This window comes from Labrus mixtus, chromosome 22, assembly GCF_963584025.1.
Source record: "Labrus mixtus chromosome 22, fLabMix1.1, whole genome shotgun sequence".
In the NCBI taxonomy this organism is placed as follows: domain Eukaryota; kingdom Metazoa; phylum Chordata; class Actinopteri; order Labriformes; family Labridae; genus Labrus; species Labrus mixtus.
Window position 1 is genome coordinate 12,736,699 of NC_083633.1, and position 27,885 is coordinate 12,764,583.

Below are 27,885 nucleotides of genomic sequence, written 5' to 3' on the forward strand. Positions count from 1 at the left end.
TATTTAGAGGATGAATTACAGGTACAAGGTGGTGTACTTGGATTACTGTCAAGTGACGACAACGCAACAAAACTGTTTAATCATTTATTCCTGGCCTTTGTTTGAGACTGGAAATAGACCGTATATATAACAGGAAAATTTCAGTGGCAGTCTGCCTGTACTTTTTTTTGTTCAAGAAATGTTCAGGAGTGCTATGTGAAAATGAAAAACACTAGCCCTGCTGTGTGTGTGTGTGTGTGTGTTTTACCTGGTAGGTGTCCCACAGTCTGATTGTGCAGCGTAGCGGCAGCTCCCTCATCAGGAGGTTGTTCATCCAGCGGAAGGCGAACTGTAGGTACTCAACCTCGTACTGCTGCATGTGACGATGCACAGTCTCTGTCAAAAGAATAATAATCCATATTTAAAAAAAAAAAAAAAGAAGAATACATTTTAATACTTCAATGAACTTTCAACTGGTTAACAAATAATAAAACAAGCACAGACTGTTAGAAGATTGTAGAGAAGCAACTTTCTTTAGGACTGCTATGTACAGGTTAACAGAGAAAAGAAGCAGCACATGTTTTGAGAATGTTATTGGCTACAAGGAATGTCAGTCAGTTGCTCTCATTGGCTGTTTCAGGCTGTTATGCGGTGCCATGCTAATGTAAGTCCTTATAAGTGGATCTGATTTAAAATTGAAAGTGTTCAAAGTCTGATCATGAGATTGCTTTTCAAAGTGTAAAAAAAAAAATAATGGTGAATTAAAAGACGTTTGTTTGTTTGTTGGTGGTCTGACAGATGTGAAGATTGGGGCTGCTTTTGGTGGTTGAATGCACACACTGGGCCGTCAGTTGGGAGATAATAATGGAAGTAAACTTGGATCAGCAGTAACAAATATGCATATGTGGCTTTAAGACTGAGTGTGGGTGCCTTTGTTCCTTCTCTCCTCTTGATAAATGTTTGTTTTATGCATCTTTACGTAACAAAGCACCACTCAGTATTCAGCAACTTCCTTTTTCATGGTCATCAAACCAACGACACTCTCTCTCTCAAACACACACACACTTCATAATAGAGCTGTAATTAAAAAGCTGTCAGAGAAGCTATAAGAAAAGCCTGTAAGAAAGGAACTATAGACTTCACTTCTTAAACATTACGAGCTCCTAATCAGGGCTGACTTACCTCACATGCACACACAAACAAAGACACACTATACAGCTTCATTAAATGTTAAATTAAGAAATCAGAACACATAAATAATCATTCTCAACACACAGTGAACACTTGAATGACATCTGTCTTTATGCTCACACATGCATGTTAAACAATCATTCACAGACTCGGCAGCACGAGCTCGGTGTAGAGGAAACACAAAGTGAGTGTTTCACACTCCGCTCTGCTGTTTAATTATCACATGCTGCTGTAAAAGCATAAACAAGGCGAGCTCATTAACGGCAAATGCATCATGGTGACAGATCTTAGCTAACTACCATACAGAGCAGGGGAGAGATGAACAACTTTGGACACTGTTAAATTACACTAATGAACTTGCTGCGGCTAATATTAGCAACATCTCCAAAACACAGAGGAGGAGGAGGAGGAGGAGGAGCGGGCTGGGGGGAAGGAAGAGCCATTTGTCAGGAGTATTCATTGCAGTAGGAGAAGAACGAGGATGTTAAAGGAAGGAAGAATACATCAAAAATGATTCAACACAAAAGAATGAAAGAACAAAAAATATTAAATGCACACACACACACTGCAACCCACAGCCTCGCTTAGCAACAGCAGCGGTTTCTTCCGCCCCACCTCTCTTTTCCTCTTGACCTGTAAGCTGTTCTGTTGGTGATATTCATCAGCAATATGTTTTTACAAAGTCATCCAAATGACCCAACTCACTTAAATGTTTCACTTGAGAGCCTGATAAAAATCACAGACAGAATCAGAGACAAGCGACAGCTCTGGTGGAGACCAACACACACAGGGAACCTTATAGGATTGATTTATATTGATTTTGATTGCATGTGTTCTGCTTTTAGCATTTCTTACAATAAATAATTGTAGGCTGCTGTATGTTGTTCTAATACCAGTGTTTGAATATAATAGCACCTCTAGGGATAATGGGGGTCACAGGCTAAAAAGTTTGGAAACCCCTGTTAGAAACAAAACTATTGAAACCATTAAAAACAAACAAATTCTCATGAAACTTTCTCCAACAATTTAGGCATTCTATCAGTATTGCACTTGTCTTAGTGGTGTCTGTATCTAGCAGCTAGCAAAGACTGAACACAACTTCTTATCAAACTGCACAACAGTGAGTTTGACCCTGCGTCTGATAAGCACTGATGGGTCATTTTGGGAGAGATGATGAGAGGCCGTTGTTCAAAAACAAAAACCCAGATGCTCTATCGAAGGCGAAAAAAGAATCCTGTAACATAAGATACAAATCTCTGATCTCATTAGATGTGGCAATGTCAAGCTAAGCGAGCTATAAAATGGCTCTGCCCCTACGATAATGACGGGGCACTTATGGAAAAAAAATACAGTAAAAATGTCAAGTCATTTTTTATGTCTTTCCAAGGGCTCTAAGGACTGTGGTTCTCTTTCAGGACTTTTTTTTTTTTTTAAAGGGAGGGAGGGTTGAAACATTGAAAAAAACACATTTTCTTGATGTATACACAGGAAAAAAATGCATCAACACTCTCACACTCAGCATGCAAACAGACAGGTCTGCATATAACACCAACTTTCTCAGACATTCACACACGCCCCCCCCCCCCCCCCCCCCACACACACACACACACACACACACACACACAGTTATGCACTCTCTCTCCCTCCATTTAAATGCAGAGGGTGCATCCTCCTCTTCCTCTGGCTGACAGAGCGGGTGACAAGATGGTTCGGACAGCACCAAGGTTAGCTGCGACCATGAGAATTGTACAGAGGCTTGTTTTGCACAATCCATGGTGGGTCACCATGGAGTCTACCGTTGTTTTAAAATGACAAAGGTCATTCAATGCATTTTAAAGTTTCCTTTCTGACTTCATGAACAAAGGAAGGGTGGATGGAAAAGACAAAGGACCCTCTGTAATTCACACTAAGTTGCATTGTAAGTGAAATTTCACTGAGGCATGATTGACGGTGTTCAGAGTGCCTTACATAACTAGCGACCCTTAGATAGCTTTAGTTTTTTTTTGCTAATTATCATAAATACATAGGAAATTCTCTGACAGCATGAGGGAATGAGAAATGAGTATCTTAAAATATTGCAGTGTCACTTTTTTACAACCTGACGTAAAAAAGTGACAGAATCATGGTGAGAAAACAAATGCTTACTTCCTCATACATTTCAGTTCTGTCAAAGGTTCTGACACAACAGTATGATATATAAACTTTCTTTCTAACGGAGACAGTTATGAATATGTTCAGAAAACTTTAAGACAAATTAAGAGGGGGGGTCTTCATGAAGAAAACTCTGAAGAGATGACTCTTTTGCCTTTTAATTTTTTGCCTGGGGAGACGGGCATTCAATTCAATCTTTAAAAAAATGCCATCTATCCTTTTTTTTCTTTTAAAGGCCCCATGTGTCACAGTGATGTGTTTTTTTTTCTCTCATGTGTTTGCAGGCAAAGGTCAATGTCTGAACAATATACCCCCCAATGATTTTATCCCCCAAAAAGTTGTGCATACATTTGAACACGTCTGAAAATCTTTTGAAGAGAGCACTTTAAAGACGGGTGAAAGGTTGGATTGGTAGAGGTACATTTAATGACTCACCATCAATCCTGCTGACCAGCTCCTCTAAGGCTTTGACTTTCCTCTGAATGCCTGGCTGGGCAAATGTGTAGTTGTCCTGAAGAATGGGGGAAAAATCAGATGTAATTTGTGATTGTATACTTTTATTACACTTATTATCCTACTGTGAAAAAATACAGGAATGAAGTATGCTTCAAACAAACATGAATACTGTTAATAACAAGAAGAAGAGCTCGCAGGGACGTGAAGAAGTACAGGGCAGAGCAGATAAAACGGCTGGGAAGATAAAGAAAATCTTGTAATTACAGGAATATCAGACATTTTCTTTGTGGTTTGTTGGTCAAGCTGTGAACATTGATACCTCGTTGAGGAAAGTTAGTATAACTATCCCAGTGCAGCAACATGAACCAAAAAGAATAGAACGCACAAACATTACACTCGTTTCTCTCTTCCTCTGCCAGGTGTCAACAGCCTCTCGTTCTAGTCATCCTTGTTCATTCTCTCTCTCCCTTCCTGTCTTTCAGTCAGCTGAATCAATACCTCCTCCTCACCTCTCGGCCCGTTCTATTAGTGATAACAATGGCTTCAACACTGGACTAAGATTGCCTCCTATTGTAGCGCGGGATGTCGATCAACTAGTTGGACAGAGCCGACACAACAGCTCTGAAACGGTATGTGCACGTATGGCAGAGAAAAAGAGACAGTAAAACAGATGAGGGAGAGAGAGCAAGAGGGGGAGATGACAGGTCGAGATAAAGAGTAGACAATAAACTGAAGGACAGGGCAATGATCTGTTATTCTATTGTATGTGTACTGTGTGTGTGTGTGTGAGAGCGAGAGAGAGAGAGAGAGAGAGAGAGAGAGAGATTAAAGGTTGAGATAAAATTTAGAAAGAAATGTAGACAATTACAGTTCTTCAGTACTACAGAAGGATTGGTCAGATTTTATTGTGTTGCTTTTTTTTCTTGATCTGTGAAATGGCTGCAGCTGTGTATACCACTAGCCTGACAGGCCCTGTGTGCTTCTCACTAAAACCATCAAAAACTCAATTGCAAATCAGTGGAACAACCGAGGAAGACAACCCTGAGCATTCACCTTAGTAGGCAAGCTTAGTAGTACAGACCTGTTAGTGGTACTGTTCCAATTTGCAACTTTAAACAAATGAGCATTGTAAAATGTACTACGGTGTGTGTTTTTGAAATGTTGGAGCATCCACTCACATTTACTTACATTCATTTCTGAAGTAGACCATAGAGCATAAACCTAATGTTTGGCCTGAACTAGCGTACGTCCCAATTTCATCATTTCATAATCCTACTTCCTTTGTAGAGCGCAGCCGGAATGACTTTGTTAAAGCGCTTAGCACTGAGATTTATCCTCCTTGATCTGTTAAAAGGTGCCATGATAAGTGGAGGAAGAGTAATGAGTTCATAAAGAATTAGAATTTACATGTTTAAACTAAAGCACTTATTATGGAATCCGCAGTGTCATTTGTTGAATACTGAATAACAAGTCAACTGTGTGATAATAACAGATGTCTGCTTGAATTAAGTTAGCTGAAGCTTAGGAGCCGAACTACAGAAAGGTAACAGGTGTCACAGGATGAAATAAGTTAACATAGGTTAAATATGTAAAAGAAGGGAGATGAAGAGGGAAAATAATGTAAAGAGTCAAAAGTTTAAAAAAAATTGAATTTTTTTTAGAAAAAGATGAGGGGCTATGGGGCAGTTAAGGTCTTAGTGGTTCCCAAGCACTATATGCTTTCATTTGCATGAACATCAATAAGGCTTGGGGAGACAGATACAAAAACATAAAAACATGCTGTCAAGCGTAACAAATAACAGATACACCATCTGGCCTTGTGTGTGTGTGTGTGTGTGTGTGTGTGTGTGTTTAGATGTTGGAATGAGTGACAGCGCAAGGTGACAGTAGGAAGCCCTTGGGGAGACCAAACCACAACATGGCGTCTGGTTTGGTATGGGTACCGTCTGCTAGACGTCGGTCCTCGAAAACCCCTGTTCCCACTTGAGGTAGACCCCATCTTTAGCTGGCAGAGTGAAAACAGATGGTTTCCTCGACAATAAGAAGGCACACTCTGCTAGGAGTGCAAGGGGCTGTAGGCAGCTCAGACATGTTGCAGAGCCAGAAGTAGCTATTAAACATTTAATGATTGTGCATTTTACATTTATTAAGTGCTGTTGATTAGGGCCCGAGCACCGACATCAGTGCAAGGATATTCTCTTGGAATGCAAGGAATCCTTTTGGCCGAGCATTGAACGGGTGTGAGTTTTGACATGTTCATCACGTCTGGCAAAATGTACAATATTTTTGTGAATGATTTTTGCAAATTAGCACAATAAAGAATGACCAAGGAATTACATTTGTAGATTCAATTTTTGTCATGTCAGCAGTTTCCTCATAAGAGTGACTCGTGGTACAGAACAGTTCATCAAACAAAGGCATACAAACCAAAAAAAAGTGTCAGTGACAATTTCATGTGCCAAGACAACTGTTGAAATATAATAATATGGATCTCAGGGCCCAGTTTAATATCTAAAAGTTAGGTCCTAGAATTGAAAATACATTTGAGAGCCCCTGCTGTAAATGGCGTATCTGCAGAATTAACATAAAAGGCAGATTTTCATCTGCTGGCTCTTAAGGTAAGGGGCCTCGTGGGTGTGCTGGTGGAATAATGACCCTTTAAAACTTTTTGACTTCATTACCTTCTGCTCTGGGTCAGACAGGTATAAGGCTCACTGGCTGTGTGTGGGCAGTGAAAGACAGGACATATTGACTGCAGCAGCTGGAGGTATTTTCAGATGACTACATCTGTGAAATATTACAATTAATAAGGAGGATTTGAATAATTACTGCAGAGGTCGTTGTCTTGGTCATGACTTGTTCTCGGTCCCTAAAAGTCTTGGTCTTAGCTTGGTCTCGGATCATTCCGGTCTTGGGTATGTCTTGGAATCGGTTAGTGTGGTCTTGACTACAACAATAGTGTCAAACACACCCTGCTGTAAGACAAATGAAGCATTAAAACTACTGGGACAGCGCCAATGAGTCTGCTAGATACTTGTTGGTTTAAAATTGCCGTCATGTTATAAAAAAGTCGGGGGGGGGCGCGAACATCAGGCACGGGCCCAAACAAGAACCTTTCCCTGGTTTTGGGGAAGGGCGAAATCAAGTACAAATCGTCCTGATCGTCCTGAAGTCTGAGTCCAGCCTTACCTACCTCAGCCTGCTCCTTGGGATATGGAGGCTACTGTGCAAGCAATTAAAGCAACAACTCAATAGAGAATCAGCTGTAGTGAACTGACAGCCCAAATTGCCTGTTCAATTTTATGTGAGAGAGAGAGGCAGGGCATAGAAATACTAAAACCTGACCTAATGGCAATTTTAACTGGGTTTTTTTTAACACTGGGAGATTGTGTGTTTGGGGGGGGCAAGTGTGGTTTATAGAGGGATAACCGAAAGTTGTTGTTTTTTTTCATTAAAAATGTAACTACCATGCTGTGGTTGTGCATTATGATGCAATTAAACTACTATGCACTTTTTTTTTACCATAAAATAAGTGGCATCCAGTCCTCAGGAATACCTGGATAAATGAGTAGCTTTAAAAGGCAGTGAGCAAGTAAAACTGCAAGGAGACACCGTCTTCTCTCTAACCCCAGAACCCCCCACACTGAGGCCCTCAGTTAAGTGTTAAAGTGTATAGTAGACGTGAGTGGGTTTGAGAAGGTCAAAACAAGGGTCACCAACTAATTACAGTGCAGAGGCACTCTGTCTCCATCAGATTGTTTAGAAAGCATTAAGGGGGAAACATGGGCTTCCCTGGTGCACATTGCACATAATTAGTTTGGAGGCAAGGTCACAAACAAACACAAGCAGGGGGAAGAAACAACATTGCTGCATATATAAAAAGGATATACGAAGACACACACTCCTTTACAACCTCTGCTCAGAAGCTTTGCAGTCAGTTTTGCTCTCATGGGTAACACGGCACGTCGTCTATTAATTTTCTAAATGAAATTCTTAAAATGGGTCATTATTAATGGATATTCACCTTTCATCAACAAAACATGCTTAGGAGGTGGTATATGACAACTAACAGGAAACCTTAACCACAATCCTCTTGTCTTACTTAAATGTTATTTCATCATAATGATCCATGTTTTACTTCTGACAGAGACAAAAAAACTTCTCTAGCCAAAAAATGAAGTCGACTTGTAAGTGCCAAAAATGTCCCTTCCTCTAAAGCAGAATAAAACATGTTGATAGCCAGGTCAGTATTTTCTGTCACTACTTTCCCTATTCGTGACAATTTCTGGCTGAGGGTGTTCTTTCTTGTTTCGGATGAGCTGTCATATCATTAAGAGAATGACTGCTTTGAGTGACAGATGGCATTTTTCAATGAGGAGAAAGCATCTGTGACATCTCTTTGACAGCACAAACAGCATCTACAGTAGGACCTGTTCTTTTGTCAATCAATCAATCAATCTGTCTTTTAACTCTTGAGAGAAAGATATGGGTAAAATACTTCAAGACCAATTCAGAGGTTGAGGATGGTAAAAAAAAAAAAAAGTTTCTTTTGAGGCCTAAGCAGCCACTTTTAAAATGAACAGATTGCTAATACAAGAAGGGAGGAGACATAGATCAATGTGGAGATTGAGCGCATATGCTTCACAAACACTTTTCTTAAACTCCATCATTAAAGCTATTTCACGTGTAATGATGATAATGGGAGAGGAATCCTGCAGGCTTTACAAACTGTGTGAATGCCAGAACACATGAACCAGTAACATTCAGTCAGGTGCATGGAAATGATTATCTGCAGTAGCATGTCACGCTAGCATGCACATAATTGAGCAACAGTACAAAATGAATTGGAAAATCCCTTTGAGTGACATCGCAAGAGTACAACAGATGGGGAACCAGCATCAGACTTTGCAAACCGAAAAAAAAATATTGGGTCTAGTCTAAAAAAAAAAATTAAACTTAAGAAATAACAACTTAATCATGTTTAGGCTGTATATCAGAATTGAGAGTAGTTTGTGTGTGGTGCGTGTGATATATACAAACAATACACTGTGCCGTCCTTTATAAAAGTGTATATCTATTTGTGGCTGGTTTGATCAGATATCGTTAAAAGACAAACTTCAACATTTGATCTAAAAAAAATTAAAAACTTGTGCTTACTTGGATACCATCCAGCAGTTTGCTCATGCACCAGAAGCTGTCAGCTTCGATGTTCCTCAGAGCCTCTTCCTGGAGACTGGACACGTCAAAGTTTTCCACTTCCTCCTCTAGAGAAAGGAAAAGAGGAAAGAGAGAGAGAATATGTTTTAAGCAGTGTGGTGAAGTCAGGTGAAAAAAAAACTGCAAAGAGGCAGAAAGAATATCCAGGTCTATAGACATGGTACGTCTATGTCATAAGACCATCACTGAGAGACAGGAACAAGGAAGTCAGAACTGAGTCACCAGAATGATGTCATTCATAATACCTGATTAAAAAGACTAATGCATGATCATAAAAAAAAACCACACATTTGAACCCAAGATAATATAAACATCTCTATTGTTGAATCTAGTACAATTCATGATGTCAACTTAAACTCAGTACTAAACTAGAAGTATTTATTTACCTTCTATAACATTTATTTATTGACTCTGTATGTAGGTCTTGTTGCTGGTTTTGGCAGATGGCAGCTCAACATGAGTCTCTATACAAATAAAGATTGATTGATTCAAAATATTCTGTCCGGTAAAATTGTTTGGCTTGACCTGTCATTGGCAGATAGACCATAAAGTTGGTCTTAGGCCGTGGTTGGATACAGTATATCCTATAAAAACACAGCAGACTGCACAGAGGAAATTATATAAAAGAGGAGAGTGCACTGAGTTCCCAGTCATCACCAGCCGGTGACTTCAATGACTGGTGTCATCCGATGTCATTAATGGCAGCAGCGTGTAACGGGCTGCATGAGCTATGACGGGCTTTCTGACAAGCCACTGACAGCCAGTGGAGAGGAGATGGGCAAGGACTGATTAACAATGATCAACAAAGAGAGAGAAAATGAAGAACAGAAAGGAACAGGGAAAGGGGAAAGGCCTGTGCTAATGTGTGGTCACAGCAGATTGTGATGTATGTATAAGACCAAGAATAGAACATTCCAGCCATGTTACCAAAGAAAAGAATCAAATAGCAGATTGTAATATGACTTCAAACCACATATAACTGATAATATCACAAAAAAATACAGATATATTCTCAATTTCTCAATTTCTGAGACGGCTGGTGGGATTAAAACTCAAAAAGTTAGCTTGACTGAAATTTGGCCTCAGGAGATGTCAACTATAATCAGGTAAACTTATTGTACTGTTGGAGAAAATGTTATCAGTGCAGATACAAAAACAGCCAGCGTATGACCAATTTGAAGACAGCATTAAATTGGATAGTCCATAGTAATGCAGAAGACAATAATACACATCTCTCTGGGATGCAGCAGCTCTGGGCAGCAATCGTGTCATTAAATGAATACTTGAACTGATTCAAACTATGCAGACTGGCAATTCACATGGTGTCTTTCCTGATTAACAAGCTGGTGAGAGTGCTTCTGCTGTGGCATTGTGGGAGACCCTTAGTGTATCAAAGTCTCAAATAAGTCTTTTGTCTCGGTTAAAGATTTGATGACGGGCTCGGCTTTCAAAACCTTGACCTCGACTCTGGGGCCGATTAGAGGGGGGCAACTTCCAGGACTCCAGTGGTTGTACTGGAATTGGGCGCAGCTCATCACAATAACAAGGACACGGCAGAGGAAGGGCTAAGAAGGGGAGAGGCCATGCAGCAGGGAATGCTTATCCTCAGTGCTGCCTGTTGACAAAGCAACAGTGCCCCCTGTGGCCCTTTGGGGACCTGATGACAAAAAAACTACTCTTAAACAAATTCAGTCTTGAACAGCCAAATGCTAGTGACACACAAACTTGTGTATACACAACACAGGCTTCAGCAGAGGGGAATGTAGTGATCAAACTGGCATAAGCACATGGACAGCACACAGATAATTTGACATCTGCTACTTCATCTCTCTTCACTTAATAATCCACTTCCAGCTCTCTAACTTTCATCTGATAGTTTCTTTTGGTGCACTAATATTAACCCCCTCTATCTGTATCCCTTCCCCCTTGTTCCCTGTACTACTCCTTCACAGCAATTTCACAACTCTGCTACAATTACCACCCTCTCCTCTGCCCCTCTCTCACCTCCCTTCCCATTGGCTGCAGAGCCAGTTTCCTGCCAGGCCGCAGGGTTTATTTCCTGTTTGTCCTGGCGCAGGGGGCAACTTGTCCAGAGAGACCAACTGCCTGGTAGCTGCCAGCTGCGAGCACTTGGCCCAGCTTGGCAATGCCGAGCAGGGTTACACCTCCGGAGACCGAGTGCAGGCGTCTACATACACAGGAGCGTGCATGTGTGTAAGTACACATGACAAACTCGTGCCAGCGCTGCCATCTGCCCTATTCCACAATGGGCCACAAGGTAATGTGATGTAAGATGATAAACGAGCTAGTTTAGCCTGATGTAATCATGAAGTGTGTGTGTGTGTGTGTCAAGTGTCTTTGCAGAGAGCAAATTGTAATAAAAAACAGTCCTGCTTGACAACTCACTGTTGGCCTTAGATAAATCACAAGAAGAAGAAAAGAAGGAAGGATTCAAGTTTCAACTTTCAACCAAGAGTTCACTATCCAAAGGCAATTTGATCACATGAAGTTCTGCACCAACTGCTTATCATTTACAGAAATTGTTCACCGTAAATCAATGAATCGAATGACTTTCAATTTACGTGCAGAATCCAAATATGTCACAATCATATTGAACCACCTTTAATATGAGACGCAAGCGACTAAAGGAAATCCCACCACGATAATGAAGGGTGGCTCATTAGCGCAGAATGCAGTATTATCGCACGATCCCTTTTTCTATCTTTTTTCCCGCATTTTTTTTTTGTGAATCAGGGGTTAACATCTGGCCTGCAAGATAATTTCGATTGTCACTTATATTTCTTTTAGTATGTCCTTAACAACAACAACATGATAATCAGTATGGGACACCAACATTCCCGCCACTGAACAGTGTGTGAGCAGCGCTGCAGGCAGTAGACAGCGTCTGGTGCTGAAGCAAAGCACCATCACAGCAGCAACAGGTATCTCCAGAACCCCCCTCCTCTTTAGCCTTTTGCCTACAAAGATGGTGTCACTGCACAAAACACCAGCGTTTGGAGGGAGGCAGATGCTAATTGCATACCATGCTCAGCATCAATTCTGTTTAGTCCTGGCATCGATGAAGAATCCTCTACATCCAGATTGTGATGCATCGTAGGAATTATCAGTGTTTAATCTGGCTGCAGGAAAAAACATTTGGAGCAGTGATAAGCATGTATTATGAGCGTCAGCTGACACATTTGATCACACGACAGTCATAATAGAGAATGGTGAGAGAGACACCATATTGTCTGACCCTGTTACAAAAACATGTTTTGGTATTCTTAAGTGTCCAAAGCCTTTCTATTAAGTCTGACTATGACTTCATTGTTTTAAACCTGCAAACATATCTGAGAGGTGTGCAGGGGTCTGTGCTATGTTTATTGTCTGCCTGGGACTTGGTGCATGCGTGTACATACATGTAACTACACAAAGTCATGATGTAACCCAACACACCGCCATTGCAGCAGAGCAGGTAAGATGACTGTTTCAATTGCCTCCAATTGCATCAGGTCAAAGCGGAACACATCTCGCTGGTGACTGATTGATAAAACGGCCCCCACCCCCCAAAATCAAAAAGAGAGAAGAAGAAATAGAAGCTGGGAGCAAGCTGAGGCGTCTCTTGGCTTTGAAGAGATTCAATTGATTGCCTTATATAGTCAAGTAATTAACTTCATCTAAAAATATTCAATAACCCCTGCAATTATTCACAGAACATTAATAATTTTTTGACAGAACGATTTCTCTTGATCAGTTCAGAGCGCTGTTGCTTTTTTTCAGCAGGAGCGAGAGATTCTATGGTAAGACATGGGAATAAGATCAAACTTGATGTACATAATGCATAGTTATTAAATTCAAGCTTAATATATTTTCTACTGTTAGACACTACTGATTTATAAGGTCATTTTGACAGTGTAGGCCAGAACATGAACGGTTCAAATTACACAACTCAGTGTTTCCCCTACCATTATATTAGGGTAGGGCTGTAGTCTACAGCTGTAAACCTAAACAAACACATTCTGTTACAGAGCGCTGTGTTTGGTCCAAAAACAGAAGTTCAGTTTCTAAACACACTCCTCCTATTTGTTTTGTCTGACCCACACACCACACGCTGCAGGGTGGGAGGGCACAGAGGTGACATGTTTTTGTAGAGCACAGCAGACTTATTATTCACAAAAGGATTTACGTTGTGTTTTGTCTGTTTTTTTAAATATTTAAAAACACGTATTAAATAAAAAGAGAGTTCAGGTTTATTGAACTGCTTGTATTTGATTTTTGGAAGTATAGCAATGTGTGTATGTAGTAGGAAAATGTGTTTGTTTTCTTTTTTCTTTTTTTTTGGGGGGGGGGGCCTCCAAGCCTTGAGATCCGTGATGCCTGTCACCACTCATCATCATATGACCTATGTTATAAAGAGGCATAATAAAAAAAATGATTTTGTTATGCTCTTATTTTGGACTTTTGACTGTCTTAAGGTAAGGGTACTTAACTTCCTGTTTGTACACAAGCCTGCTTTTATTTTGAAACAAAATAAGGAAATTTGAAGGGTTTGTTGTTATAAGGCTTAAAAATAACAATTAGTCAATTACTAAAAAAAAACTATCCTGGTGAAGTTCTACATGTCAGAAAACTGCAACTGATATCAGAAATTTTGAACAAAATGTCACTCCTTGAGTTAGAGTACCGGTAAATTTGGATAAGTATATTGTAAAAAGGAATTTAAAGAAACACACGAAACACTTGATGGCTGGATTTTTCATAAAATTGAGCAGTACAATGTAGTAAGTATATAGTGATAGACCATTCATCTCTTAGTGGATAGGAAGAGGAAGGCCTGACTGGGCTATGTTGCTCCTTGACAGCTGGTCCATTTTCACTTCAAATTTTGTTTTGCCCATTTCTTAGTCTGTCATTCTCCATGACATCACCCTTTTCCTTTGAATCCGCTAAGAAAGAAGAAATACTCTGTCTAACATCTATATCTGTCGTATAGCTGTGGATCTCTTCCATGCCTAGTTGTCAAACACTTAACTCTGAATTTTGTTACACACACACAATTTGATTCCCTTTCTGTTTCAATAGCTTGCTCCCTCGTTCTCATCTTCCTTCAGAGTGGATCCATACTTAAGACACTGGCATGCAGATTACGTTATGGATCCATTCAAAGATCAATAGTCTCACCAAATTAAAGGGGGACTGGCTAGATCTGTGGCCAGTCATGGCCCATTTTTCCCTTGATTAGATCACTTCTATTGTCTGCTAATGGGAGAGGGAAAACACTTTGGGAGATAGGGAGAAAACAAAAGCGTAGCAATGCCTAACAGTTAGAGAACAAGAAGGACAGACTCACTAAATCAATTCCTCCTTTGACACAAGATAGGGCTGCTAGATTGCTTAACGGTCCAGGTGGATACAAAAACAACTTTACTGGCATTGTTCCTTCAACAGCATCAAAAGACCTTTTCCATAGGAACTTTTCAATTGGAACTTTTCAATTTGGATTAACACTCAGGTGTTAATGAAAGTTGTGACAGACAGAAAAGGGGGAAGTAAGGAAAATGCTGAGATGTCGGAGTGGTTAATACGTTGCACCATGACTCCACGTTGCATAATGAACAAGTAAATGGAGCGCATGGCAGCTGAACAAGCCCTGCAATGCTAGACCAAGGTTGTTAGGTTGTTCTGTACACCAGAACCTGTGTATGTGTCTTTTTTTCTTTTTGAACAAGGCTGTAAACATGTTTATTTCTGCTGTAAAAATAGCAATTTTTGAATGGGTGTGTATGTGACTTCTGGAGCTTCTGCAGCCAGCCTCAAGTGGACACTCGAGGAACTGCAGGTTTTTTAAACTTTTGCAACGGCTTTATTATTTAACACCGGAGGTTGCCATATTCATTGGATAACGGAGGAGGGTATTGTACCTTTTTGTTAATGTGTGGGATAACTATTACAAAATACTTTCATATTCCTACTTCTTCTTTGGTAAAAATGTCTAGGTAACTATTTCCACCACTGCTAGAAATTGAAATTTTCAAATGAATGGATTATTTCTTTGAGTGTAAAATAAACATACAGTAGATCCGGCTATTTTAAAGATCCATCTTTTTCCTTTCTAGTTCCATATTATCCATGGTCATTTGACATGTCATCAGTGATGAAACACTGTTGTTATCACACTTACAGATATCAGACCAGCCTGACATCTGTCTGAGAAAAACAAGACACATCTGTTAAATAAAACATGAACTCACAAATTTGTACGTTTCCAAGGCTACTGTAAAGATCTCTTGGCCTTCAACTGATTTTAATTAGATGAGAGAAAACATGTTAGTTCGGTAAACAGATAATAATGAAAGAGAAAATAGAAATGTACATTTCTACATGATCTGCCGGGTTCTAATCCAGCCTGGAATGTCCTTCCTATATTGCCAAATATGTATTTCAATCATATTACATCATCAATAAAACAGATGTAAGGCTGCTTTTGTTTATTTTTTCAGCTTCTTTGAACCTGTATTGTGATTCCAAGAATCGTTAAAGAGTTCCCAGTGTATATCAAAAAGTATTTTTGCTTCAGATAGTGTTGGACCCAAGGTGTTAGGAGCTTTAAAGGTATGTACTGCTATAGAAGCACTTACAATAGATGTGCATTTAAAAATGTAGACTGATCCTTGAATCAATAGCACATCAAAGGAAACATTTAATTGTTTTAACTGAAAAGGAGAAGGAGAGAGTGATGGCACTCACCGATGTACTCAAAGACGTAGACGACAAAGAATGGCGTGACCAGATCATTGATGCCTTGCACGTAGCCACTGGCTGGGTGGCGGATGGCCCAGATAAACAGGATGCGCTCAAAAATCTTTCAAAACACACACACAAACACACAGAAACATAGTGTGTAAACAGCAGTTTGCACACATAAAAAAATTTATAAATTACACAGGTTACCCACAACTACACAGTCGATTAACAGTGATATGAAACAAAGAAGGGGAAAAGTAAGCCGACATTTAGAATTAAATAACTTTCGATCTCTGAATTAGTCAAATGCCCTTCAAATAAAAGAATCATTAACTGACAATACATTTCCCTCAAAAAAGGATCTCTAACAAACATGCATGTTGAAAGTGACAGAAGGCCTCATTATGTCATTAGAATTGGGGTTAAAATAAATCTGGATTAAATTGGATTAACGTTTAAACGCTAAATGTTTAGAAAAAACACTAAACGTTTGCTAAAATCGCCAACCATTTAAATGTCAATTAGGTTGTTGTTGTTGTTTTTTAACGTGGTAACGTGCGCATGTCACTGCACAAAGCTCTCCGCAACAGCGATGCATATACAAGAGGGATGTACAGACAGTGGACTTCATCGCTCCCTCTATCTCTCTCTCTCTGCTGATGTGATTCTGCACTTTTATCCCTTCACAGGAGTCGAGAGGGAAGTTTTTTATTTTATTTGTTAAACGGGAGCCGTGAGGTCCTCGCGCGTCAGCACTCTGCAAGGTCTCTGTCGCCCGCTCTCGCTCTCTTGTGCACGCAGTCATTTTATGAATGAATGAATGAAAACATGAGTGGGAACCACTGTGTTTATTTGACAAGCCGGCCGCCACCGCGATAAACTCCATCATGGATGGCTGTTAATGTTGTAAGCCCAAATGAATAAGGGGAAGTTTGAATAATCGTGTTTCTTTATCCTGGGGATCAAAGGGAGTTCCTCATAAACTTCCACAAACTCTCTCACACCTTGCTCTGACCACAGATCTCCGACACTTCCTTATTTGGGAGGGTATGTCATGTTTTCTGTCAATTATTTAATACACCCATTTTTCTTTATTTAAACTAAAAGAAATCACGGCCACAGAAATTGCATCGCTTGGAAAATGTTAGGTAGTCGAGTTTGAAAACGTCTAATTCTCTCCTGGTTTCAATCTCGCACCTCCTTCCTCATCAAAGCCCCATCGAGCAAACAAGCTGTCGCAGTCAAACACAAACAAGTGAATATGTATACAAGGTGACGTTCAGCTGGTTACCGTACCAAACATAAAGTATAACTGTTAAACTTTAATACTCTATTTTAGGTGCACTGACGTCTGTTCCATAGCTAAATATATGGGGGCAAGCTAATAGAGTATTTCAATTTATGTTGGATGCATTTATCAAGCATGCAAAGAGGGAAACGTTGGTGATTTGGGATGAGATAGAGAAGAAGGGGGAAAAAATAGATGAGGAGAGAAATACAGCGGCCGTACACAGAAGCAATACATACAAACTTCAGATAAGAGGCACCCTTCTACATTTTTAATTGTGTGTGTGTAGGTGTGTGTGTGTTGGATTGTGTGTATTGCACTGCAGAGTATTCTTTTTTATTGTTTATGTTATATTTTCTCAGGAGTGTACATGTGTGTTATCGCCTTCACCTATTGGTTGGTTAAAACACAGGCCGGTCAGAGGCTCCAGGGCTCAAACCTGAACCTAATTATGGAACTTTTCTGACTGGGTTGAAAAATAAATAAATAACATCAGAAGTCATCTTTTTCCCTCCTCATGGATGGATGTTTAAAACATATACAGTTTACACACGCTTTCAAACAGCACTTACCTTTTTCAGCTAATTTTATGATTTCTCATTTTACTTGCATCTAGACCCAAATAGTGTGCGTGTGTGTGCGTGTGCGGGGGGGGGGGGGGGTTGTCTCACCTCTTGGACAGAAGCTTGTTGAAAGAGAGGAATAAGGGGATTAGTTCTCGGTATGTCAATGTGAATCTGCAGAGAGAGAAAGAGGGAGAAAAAAGACAAACACTGAAGCAACGGGCAGGTTAGCACAGATCTGGCAAATACAGACAGTAATGAAGGCTGAGAAGAGCAACAGTTAGTGGATTGGTGTCCTTGATTGAAGGCAGACGGGGGTTACTCTTTCTGAAATAAGATAGTAGGTGTGGTCCCGTCTTTACCAGTTAAGACTGAGTTGTAACTCTCTTTGCTTGAAAGTACAGACAGTATATTTGAGCGGGACCACACTTACAACATTTCAGATCGTCTACCCCACAGATGAACAAATGACAGGCAGGCAGATTGGTCAGAAGGGAGTCAGACGGATGCACGACGGCAGCTGGAGCAAAGCCAGCTAAAGTGGTTCAGACGGGACTGGCAGACTGTCTTTAGAGCGTGTGTGGCTTGTGACGGACAGTACTTGGGATGGAACTGTATTCACAGTACTGCTCTGTCCACCTTACCTCTGTCACCTTTGGCTGCAGCACCAAACACTCAGGACTCATCCTAGGAATGTCTATGTGGATCTGACAGCAACATGGGAGAAAAATGTGTTAAACACATACACACACACACACACACACACTAAAACAAGGGTACCAATGTAGATGTCCCCTTGTTCTTCATTAAAACTCTTTTGGCCAGATATGTCAGCTAGTAAACAGAAGCCTCAGGTGAAAAAGGAACATGTCAGTGAGAACAGCCACAATAATGACCGGGCTGAAAACATTCCCTCTATACCCTGCATTTTGCAGGCGCATTTAGTCCATTGTTTTAATTTGCTGACTGTTGTGTTTTGAGTTCCTACTATCCCAAATGAAACGGCAGGTATCTACTGCTAGCTTGCTGCTGCTTCTCAACCTAACACCATCATGATCTGCTTCTCTTGTAAATGTACATGTGTTTTATTTCTGAAGTTGTTCTGCCCTCTGGTGGCCGAAAATGGTTTCATGAAGATTTTACAGTAGAATTCTATCACAACTCCAGCTCCTGTTAACCAATAAACTACCAGGACGTTCATTTTATCTTCTGATAGCTTAAAATAGAGCAAAGCTAGATTCTGTTTACAGACGTTCTCTCTGTGTGTGTGTTTAGGAAGGCAGTAGTATTTCAAAAAGCTTGCCATGCAAGCTGGGTCTCCTCCATAAGCTACATCCGTATGTAAATGTTTACGCACACAAGCTGTTTAGGCAAGTTACCAACAGCAGTCACAGAGATATGAAAGAGACTGATGGACAGATAGGAGAAGAGACACAAACGGTGGAGAAAGATGGAGTGCGTAGACGGTCTCAAGATGAACACACATGAACAAAGACCAATACAAAGACAAAACATGAGAATGATATGAACATGTGCTGCCATGTCATCAAAATAACACCAGCTCTTTTTCACAGTGAAGAATAGTTTATATGAGAAGTTCTCTCCTTTCATATTAAAGGTAACTTTTGGGGGGGGGGGGGGGGGGGGGTAACAGACAGAAACACAGACCAAAAGACAGACTGGGGTATATGACTGGTTTGAGTTATCCTGACTGCCAGGCCAAATCCTGTAAAAAACATGTTATTAGAAGCACACATACACAAACATGTATAGAAAGCCATGTCTCCAGACTTTGATCTGCATGAATACATGGGTGAAAAAAAAAAAAAAAAAAAAAAGGTCAATGGTAAATGGACTTTTACTTTGTATCGTGCTTTGCCAGCCATCTATCTACTCAAAGCACTTTTCACACCGCAGGTCACACCTACCTATTCACGCGCTGATGGCAGAGGCTGCTATGTATCGTGCCCATCAGTGTTTACTAACCGCAGTCATTCTCATTCACACGCTGCTGACACATCAGTGGGAGCAGTTTGGGGTTCAGTGTCTTGCCCGAGGACACTTTGACTGCGGGAGCTGTGGGACCGACTCTACCACTGAGCCACAGCCGCCCCCAAAAAACAACAATCACTTCTGTTCGGGACATTAAGCCTTGTTTTGCATCTGTCTATGTTCCAAGTTATGTGAGATTTCAGCATGGCTTTGTGTGTCTCGCGGGGGTTTACCTGTCTGTACGTGTCCTGATGGTGCTCGTCATTGCGCGAGTCATAGTATTGCTGGATGAAGCCAAAATATTCTTGTCTCTTCCTCTGTAGGACACTTTCTCTTCTTTCTGCGTTAGCTGGTAGGTAACCCTAAGACAAAGTGAGAGACAAAAGGAAAAGGACACAAGAAATGAGGAATCGGTTTATTCTTTGATCAAGGTTTTCAGCATAATTGTATCTGTTTATCTACAGAGAGCTGCTTCTCGTCTTGAAGGCCGTACAAACTTCTTCCCCATTTGTTTTGTGTTCAGCTCATTCTTCTAACAAACTGGAATATCTTTGTTTAATGAACACTTGAGCAATCCATGAATAGTTCAGATTAATTATCTTATTGAGCTGAGCACATCCAAGCAACTTTGGATATTCAACCATTAACAGTTCAATTAATTACAAACACGTAGAACAGGCTCTAAGCTAAATAAGATTTTCCCAAAGGAGCAAGACTGCCACCCTGTGGATTTCAAAATTCTGATAATTCTTCTGATCCTGATATAACGTTTGAACCGCTGAGCTCATATGATAACCAGAATTCATCAGGCCATGTGAATGCAGTGAATGTTCCATTACAGAATGCTTTGCAATCAAGGCCCTAGAGTTTGAGAAAAGAAATGAAAGGAAAATATTTCATCAGTTATACAGTAACAGTCTGCTCTATAATCTGAAGGAGGAACTGATTCTGCCCTGTAAGCAGTTTGCGCAGCTGCTTTGCACTAAACTCCACTTTTGAGGAAACCATTATTTAATAGTCAGAGTAGGTTAAATGCAGAGTATGTGTTTTCCACAGACTTACAAACCAAAGATTTCAGTACAATGGCAACAGCTTCGAATGGGACTTCTAAGATCTCTGGATGTGTTCATGTAAGATGCACACACTGAAAATGAACACGTGTTTTTACCAACTGTATGCTGCCACCCTGAGCATGTGGTCTCCTTCACATCAGAAAATATTCAAAAATATTGAAATGTTCTGTCAAGAAATGTAATTATGTGTTCTATTGTTAAGTAACAGCTTGATTGATACTTATCAAATTACCCTTTGGCCTAATCAGTATTTCCACAGCCAGTTAGTTTTCTCCTCTCCCACCACTCTACATCCAACATGATCCAGCGGGCAATTGTGCTCAAACACAGATCCAGTAGGCCAAGGCTCTCTGGGGAGCTAACAGGAATGACAGTTAGGATCCACCGCACTGTCCTGGATGCTCGGTTACAAAAGAAAGGTGGAATCCACTAAGAAGGAGGCCAGGATTCGTTTCCACCTATGGCTCACACTTGACCCCATATCCTCACTATGACACCAAACAACTTTCCCTGTCTGGGCGCTTCCTACTGGGATTGGAATTGGCTGGGTGGCATAGTTGAAAGAAGTGGAGGGGGAATATTTGAGTTTTGCTCCCCAAGACTTTGCTGTAACACCATTTCTCGAGCAAAATTAAACAAACAATAAGGCGAGCTGGCCTGGCAGACGGCTTTTGGTGCACACTGCTGGTGCAAGAGTGCCAGAGAATATGATAAAGAGAAATACCCAATGAGGCAAGAAATGGCTCCATTCCTCTCAGCAAGGTTTCTTCTTTTGTCTGACTACTTATTTTATTCAAAGCTAATAGTGGTAGAGACAGTTATGGACATTTCTGGGATGTGGTGGTAAACACGGGCCATTTGGAGGAGCATTACCAAGCTCTATCCTTCCTCAGTGGGGCAAACTCTTTCCTCATTTTTGTCAGAGAGCATGGCTCAAGCGTTACTGCTGGAGGGGAGGGAAAATCAAATAAGTTGGGTCTCACTGGCGAACAGCAGAAGGGCACCGGGGACACCATTGGAGTGTTTTTTTTACAAGGTACCACTGCAAAGTTTATTGAATACAGTGTGGGCTGTGGGCCGGAATGTGTGTATACGTGTGTGCGTGTGGGTGCCAGACAAAGGATATGTTTTGTCAAGCTTGATCCCTTCTATCCATTTCTCAGCCAAATCATACCTCAAACAAGACAGAGAATGCAGTCAAGTGTAATAGCAATTCAGAAGATATGAGTGCTGTCATCTCACAGCCCACATTCCACCTTAATCTCAACCAGGGATAATTCAGGCTGCATGAAGCCCTGGAAACTAAAATTGAATAAAAAACCAATAATAGTGGGGCTGAGTAAACTTTAGATATGGATATTGTGTTTTTACACCGTCAAAAATTTGTATAACCAGTATCATCAAAAAACAACTAGAACTTTTTGCAATGTCCATAGATTTGGCTTCTTATCAATCAATCAATCAATTTTTATTTGTATAGCGTCAACTCATAACAAGTGTTATCTCGAGACACTTTACAAGAAGCAGGTAAAATACCTTACTCTTTGTCTGTTAACATTACAAAAGAGCAGGTAAAAAGACCTTACTCATTGTTATGTTACAAAAAGAAGGTAAAAGACCTTATTGTTATGTTACAAAGATCCGGCCTATCCATCATGAGCACTTTAGCAAAGCAGCAAAAGTTACAGTGGTAAGAAAAAAAAGAGGGGGGGGGGGGGCAAAGAATCCAACCTCTACCCTACACTGAAGCCAATGCTCTGCAACTTCAAACAACAGTTTGAGCCCTTACTTCAATAGAGCATCAAAACCAACACCAAATACTAAACACAGCCAAACACACACACACTCTTAATGACATCTTTTCTGCGCCACATTAGCTACTGTGCAGTAATTAATGGGAGAGTCACGCCGTTCAAAGAGACAGTCTTCTCTCTACAGACTAAAAGCTGTACAATGGCTTAATGAGTAAACAAACTGCGTGTCTCATGAATACATTATTTTTGCCTTGCCATTCATTTTACCAACTGAACTTTGAAATCACAAAAACAAAAGCAGAGTGTTGTCTTAAAGGAGGAGGTTGGGCAAGATAACTTGACAACAAGTTTGTGTGCGTGTGTGCCTTAGATGCTCTGTGATGTGCATTATCGTGCAGTATGATCTATGTGTGCATTCCACCATATGTTACTTTGCTGAATCTGTTTTCACTTAAAGGTCGACGTGTAAGATAATCTTTTGTTGTTTGAGTTGTGTTTGTATGGGAATGTTTTGGCGACTGTTTAACAGAACCCAGTACAGTATGTGTGCTGCAGTGTTTGATATACAGGGAACTTACTGAAAGCAGCTTCCACGTTATCGGTCGGACCTGTCTTGGGATTCCCGACCAGCTGAGTTTCCGTAGCTCCTCTGAAAAACAACAACACAAGAGGGTCCAATTTGAGATTCACCAAGGAAACATTTTGCAGAAACTTCAATAAACCTTACGAGTATTTGCAGTTTTTAACCAAATGGTAAATGATGCTATACTTAACAGTGCACTGCATGTCACATTCTGAAATAAAATGTGTCCCGGTGGCTGTATGCTTATGATACAGCCACCAGTTTCCCAGCTCCAACTCCTCAGAGATCCATTTTAAGCACACAAAAAAACAATTTCCCAGAGTGAACAGACATACAGGATGACATGATCGTAGTTGACTTACAGGCTGGATTGCAGATGTCGTTTCATTAATGTGATGCTTGCTCACCTCTCAGAAAACATATTTGACTCTCCAAGGCTCATATTGTGCATTTGGAATGAGACAGGCATTCCCTAGATCGACTGAAATAAATTAGGCATTTTATGACGTTTTTCGAAATCAAATCTGTGGTCGATGCTCAGCAGGTACTTGTTACAATGTTGCCAAAAAACATTTCTGAGATTGTGGTAACAAGGGACAAGCTGTCTCCTTCAGATTCAGAGAGTACAGTTAACACTAACAAACCATTTTAAACTCAAGATGGCACACCTACCCATTCAGACATTTACACACTGATGGCAGAGGCTGCTATGTAAGGTGACCATCAGAAGTATCTAATCCCATTCGTACACATTCATACACCGCTGACAAAGCAGCAGGAGCAACTCAGGGTTAAGTGTCTTGCCCAAGGACACATCGGACATTTGGCTGCAGGAGCTGGGGATCAAACCCCCGATGGTTGAGAGGCGACTGACTATACCAACTGACCCACTTTTAACTTGTATTTTCACTTTACTTATCAAAAGGTATTTTCTCTATTATTTCTCTATAATGCACCCAAAGATGCACTTTTGCATCACGCACTAAAACGCTGATCTGTTAAAGTGTGAACGCCGATTTACTGATACTAAACATCCAAGTGCATGTTTTCCAGTTTTCTCACACAGCTTGTCATTCCAGTGACCCTCTGGATCTATCAAACACTAAAGGCTCCTCTCAGCTGAGCACAATCGCCTCTCTCTGCTCACTCTCACACAGCCAGCAGGTGCAGGTTGAGACAGACAGACAGACGTCTAGCCTATTTATTCTGATGCTCATATTGATTTGAATCAGAGGAGAATGCTTCTTAATTTCATTCCCTTCAGCAATAGAAAAGCAGAGACGGACTGAACACGCATCTGGTGGAATTTAGGAGTTGGGTTCTTGCTACAAACAAGCAGTATTAGCAGTTAAGTTAGGGAACAACATTAACACTGAGTATGCAAGAGAGTGTGCATACGTGTGATGAAAGGTAAATGTGAAAGTTTGTGCTTGCGCTTCCTTCATTTCTGCCTGTCTACCTGCCCTGTCACTCACTCTACCTGCCTGTGTGCTTGCTTCTGCATGAAGGCGGAGAAGAATAAAAGACAGGGAGAAGCAAAGATGTGCTGTCAGTCAGTGCTGGCTGAGCAGGGAGCTGATGAGAGCACGAGGAAAGACGCTTGACGGACCGTAGCCATGCACTATTCAGTCATCATTCAAACGGAGCGCGACCACTGGGGCAAAACACCACAAGGTTCTTGGCAACACACGCACACAAACTTACCAAATCTGAGGTTTTTTGGGGGGGTTTTTTTGCAACAGGAGCTGGCTCTGCAATTCCAAAAACAAGACTGCACCACATTGGTTTTCACATTACCCTACATGGCACAATAATCAAAAATCTTATCTTTTACCTTAAATATGACAATGATAGTATCTATGCTTAAATTGAAATGCTGAATTTTGAAAATGAAAATTGTTTTAAGTCATAAAAATATCATATGTATTCAAATATTACAATGTGTGCCAGTACTGTCTTTGAAATAATTGATGTAATAACCATTAAAGGAAGAATGTGTGACTTTTTGATCCAGTAGATGTCGCCCTTGAGCACCAGCATGAAACCAAAACAAACTGCTGTGTGGCGACACCTCCGCTATTCTGAAGCCTCCGCTCTCCTCCAGCAGCAACCCCTGCTCCACTTGCGTTCGCACAGTGGAGTTGTGAATTAGAACGCAGCATAATCAAGCTCAATTAAGCTCAAGCAGCTGACACAATTTTACTTTGCTTGAGCTGAAATTGCCTATTGCTGGCATTGTTGTGTTAGCAGGCTAATTTTAGCTAGTTTTTGTCGCTGATTCTGAGTGTTTGTTGTGTTTTTGCTTGTTTTACTGTGCTTGTCATCTCGACGGCATTGGAAAGGAGGGAAACCTCATTGTCCTTTCGAGAATAAATAAAGGTTTGAAATGAAATGAAATAATGTTAGCACACTTTGGTTAACTCATAGCTTCATATTGCACATAAATTGACACGGAATGACAGTGATCTAAAGATGCTTACGTGACATCCAAATAAGCAATGAGTAGGATTTGTTATTCTTCTTTTCTCTAGTCCTTGACTAAAACAGCTTTATACACAAGGCCGTTCCTTCCACGTAAACATGATGTAAACACAGCTTCGACAACAAATACAGCTGGTGGGACTCATGCTTCTCACTCATTGACAGTCATGACTCAGAGTGACATTTACAAATGATAATATGACCCGTTGAAAAGTAGATCAACACAATCCATAATTCCTTACAAGCATTGGCCCAGTGTCATCTGAGGCTCTTTGGTTACTAAGGTCAGAGTAATAATACAATCAGGATACACAAAATGCAAATGTATCGAAATGCTCCCCTCCTATACACCTCGACTCCTATGAGAACCCTTAAAAGTTTAACTCATCTAAAAAGAACAACGTGATGGCAACAGGGAGCAGGTGGCTCATAAACTAATGGGACTTGTAAAAAAGATACTCCCCACTGGATTATACCTGCTCAGGAAGGCCCAGATGGCAGGGAGGGGACATGTAGCATAGACAAGAGTACCGGCATGAGAATAAGTGTGCGGAAGTGTGTGTGCGTGTGTGTAGTCACACAGACCTGAATACAGTCAGCTCCCTAATGCTTCCCATTACCTAATTCATATGAAGAACGTTCAGGAGTATCTGACCAGGTTACATCAAAACACACAATCTCTCTCTCCCTCACACACACACACATACTCACACACCATTTCCAAAGCATATTGAACGGTAAGAATTGATTTCCAATGTCGGTGACAAGTAATATCTTTCACAAAAGATATCTGGGGTATATTATTTTCATTTTTTTAAAGACAACGAACAAACCACTCGACTACAGAATGATATCACTGTGGATTTTTCCTTTCTTCATTTGAAAAGTATTACTAATTGTCTACTAGTAGCTATGGGAAGTAGTAGGAGTGATGTGTTAACTGTGAAATGCTCTTTGTGAAAACAAATATATCAGTATTACAAATAAAGAAATATTCATACTCCAGAACAGTGAACTTTGCAGGATAATAATTTCTGCTAAGATTCCCGTCGGCCCAATCCTCAAAGTTCCATCTTATCTTATCTACCCCTATCCCCCTCCCTTCCAATATCAGCCTCATCACCTCCTACACAAAGCTTTCAGTTAATTATGTCCCATGAATGAAGTCCATCTTTCATGCTGCCAACAGCATGGAGCATGGCTCGCCCAATTTGGGGTATCTAATCATGGAACAGAGACTTAACTAAATTTAGACAGCGGGGTTGAGATGTCAGGCCCTAATGGGGGATGACATCTCAAGACACTGCTGATATACAGTATACCCTCTGCCCGAGCTTACAGCAAGCATTGCTGGCTTGACAACTTGAGAGGCAGTTTGTTTTCAACAGTTATAAAAGGGATCACATAGAGAGGTGAAGCACTTTCACCTCTAAAGGAAATCAATTTCTTATCCAAGTTGTTACTAGTTCTGCGTTAACAATGAATCAGTCCTCAATGTCAGGACAGAAACAGCCAGCTCTGTTCAAATGTTGCACGTCATGGATTCAGAAAGACTTAAATACAGACTTGATCTGTTGTTGTCACATCACATTCTGTTAGTAGGAGAGGTTGCTGGCTGGATCTTAATATTCAGCTTGACCATTTAGACATGCTCAGATCGTCAACTCACCCGATAACCACCTTTATGTAGTGAATCAACTTGACTAAAGTAAGTTTAGAGGACACAAAGTCGATTAAAGAGGGGGGGGTCTGCAAGGATTTCATGGCCAGTGGGAACAAACCAAGTCTCTTGGGTTGGATAAACAATCAAGACCGGTCGTTTGCTTTGAACAAAGGCCTGTCATTTGCTTTGTTGTTGGTGATATTTTTCCCCTTGTAATCTACATGACCAGATGGCTGGATGACTTTCCAACTCACAGCATCGTTAAAAGTGCAGCACAGCTGGGAGACAGAGTGGTTGAACTAAAAGAGAGAGGCACAAGTAAGGGATGGCCCAAGGGGGTAAAAAAGGGAAAGTTTAACTGGGCAAAAAGGAAAAGAACACTTAACAGAAGCTGAGATAAATAGAGTGAGACAAAGAAATGGATAAACAACAAGACTCTGCAAAAGCACACATCCAGATAACTGAAAACTTTAGGATGAGTATCTCTTACCTAGATCTGTGTTGGGCCCAGCCAACAACTGTTTGAACTTATCCAGACGGGATGCTTCCCTCTCAGTCATGGCCGGCGTGCCAGATGTGTTCTGGTCAGCCATGCGAGCAACAAGTGGGATTACTGGCGGCCGGTGGGGCAGAGACCGTTGTCTGTGGAGGGCTGCATGCTCACCTGCTGCATCTGGTGGGAGTGCAAAGATTTGGGACAAAGCAGAAGGATTCCATAAAAAAAAACACTAACACTCTAAATAGAAGGCT

General features: G+C 40.8%; 1 protein-coding gene across 3 annotated transcripts in view; it reads right to left on the reverse strand.

Annotated features, from left to right (window-relative positions):
- tbc1d22a (TBC1 domain family, member 22a) overlaps window positions 1–27,885 on the reverse strand; it is a 44,820-nt gene that overhangs the window by 11,061 nt on the left and 5,874 nt on the right. The window contains exons 5-13 of one of the 3 annotated variants that reach the window (XM_061029379.1): window positions 27,626–27,808; window positions 22,987–23,057; window positions 19,815–19,943; window positions 18,234–18,296; window positions 17,698–17,763; window positions 15,742–15,856; window positions 8,935–9,041; window positions 3,757–3,832; window positions 248–375 (exon numbers count right to left, since the gene is read on the reverse strand). In XM_061029379.1, the coding sequence (XP_060885362.1) occupies window positions 248–375; window positions 3,757–3,832; window positions 8,935–9,041; window positions 15,742–15,856; window positions 17,698–17,763; window positions 18,234–18,296; window positions 19,815–19,943; window positions 22,987–23,057; window positions 27,626–27,808 (938 nt within the window). The remainder of the gene's footprint in view (window positions 1–247; window positions 376–3,756; window positions 3,833–8,934; window positions 9,042–15,741; window positions 15,857–17,697; window positions 17,764–18,233; window positions 18,297–19,814; window positions 19,944–22,986; window positions 23,058–27,625; window positions 27,809–27,885) is intronic. The other 2 variants (XM_061029380.1, XM_061029381.1) reach the window with 2 other exon arrangements.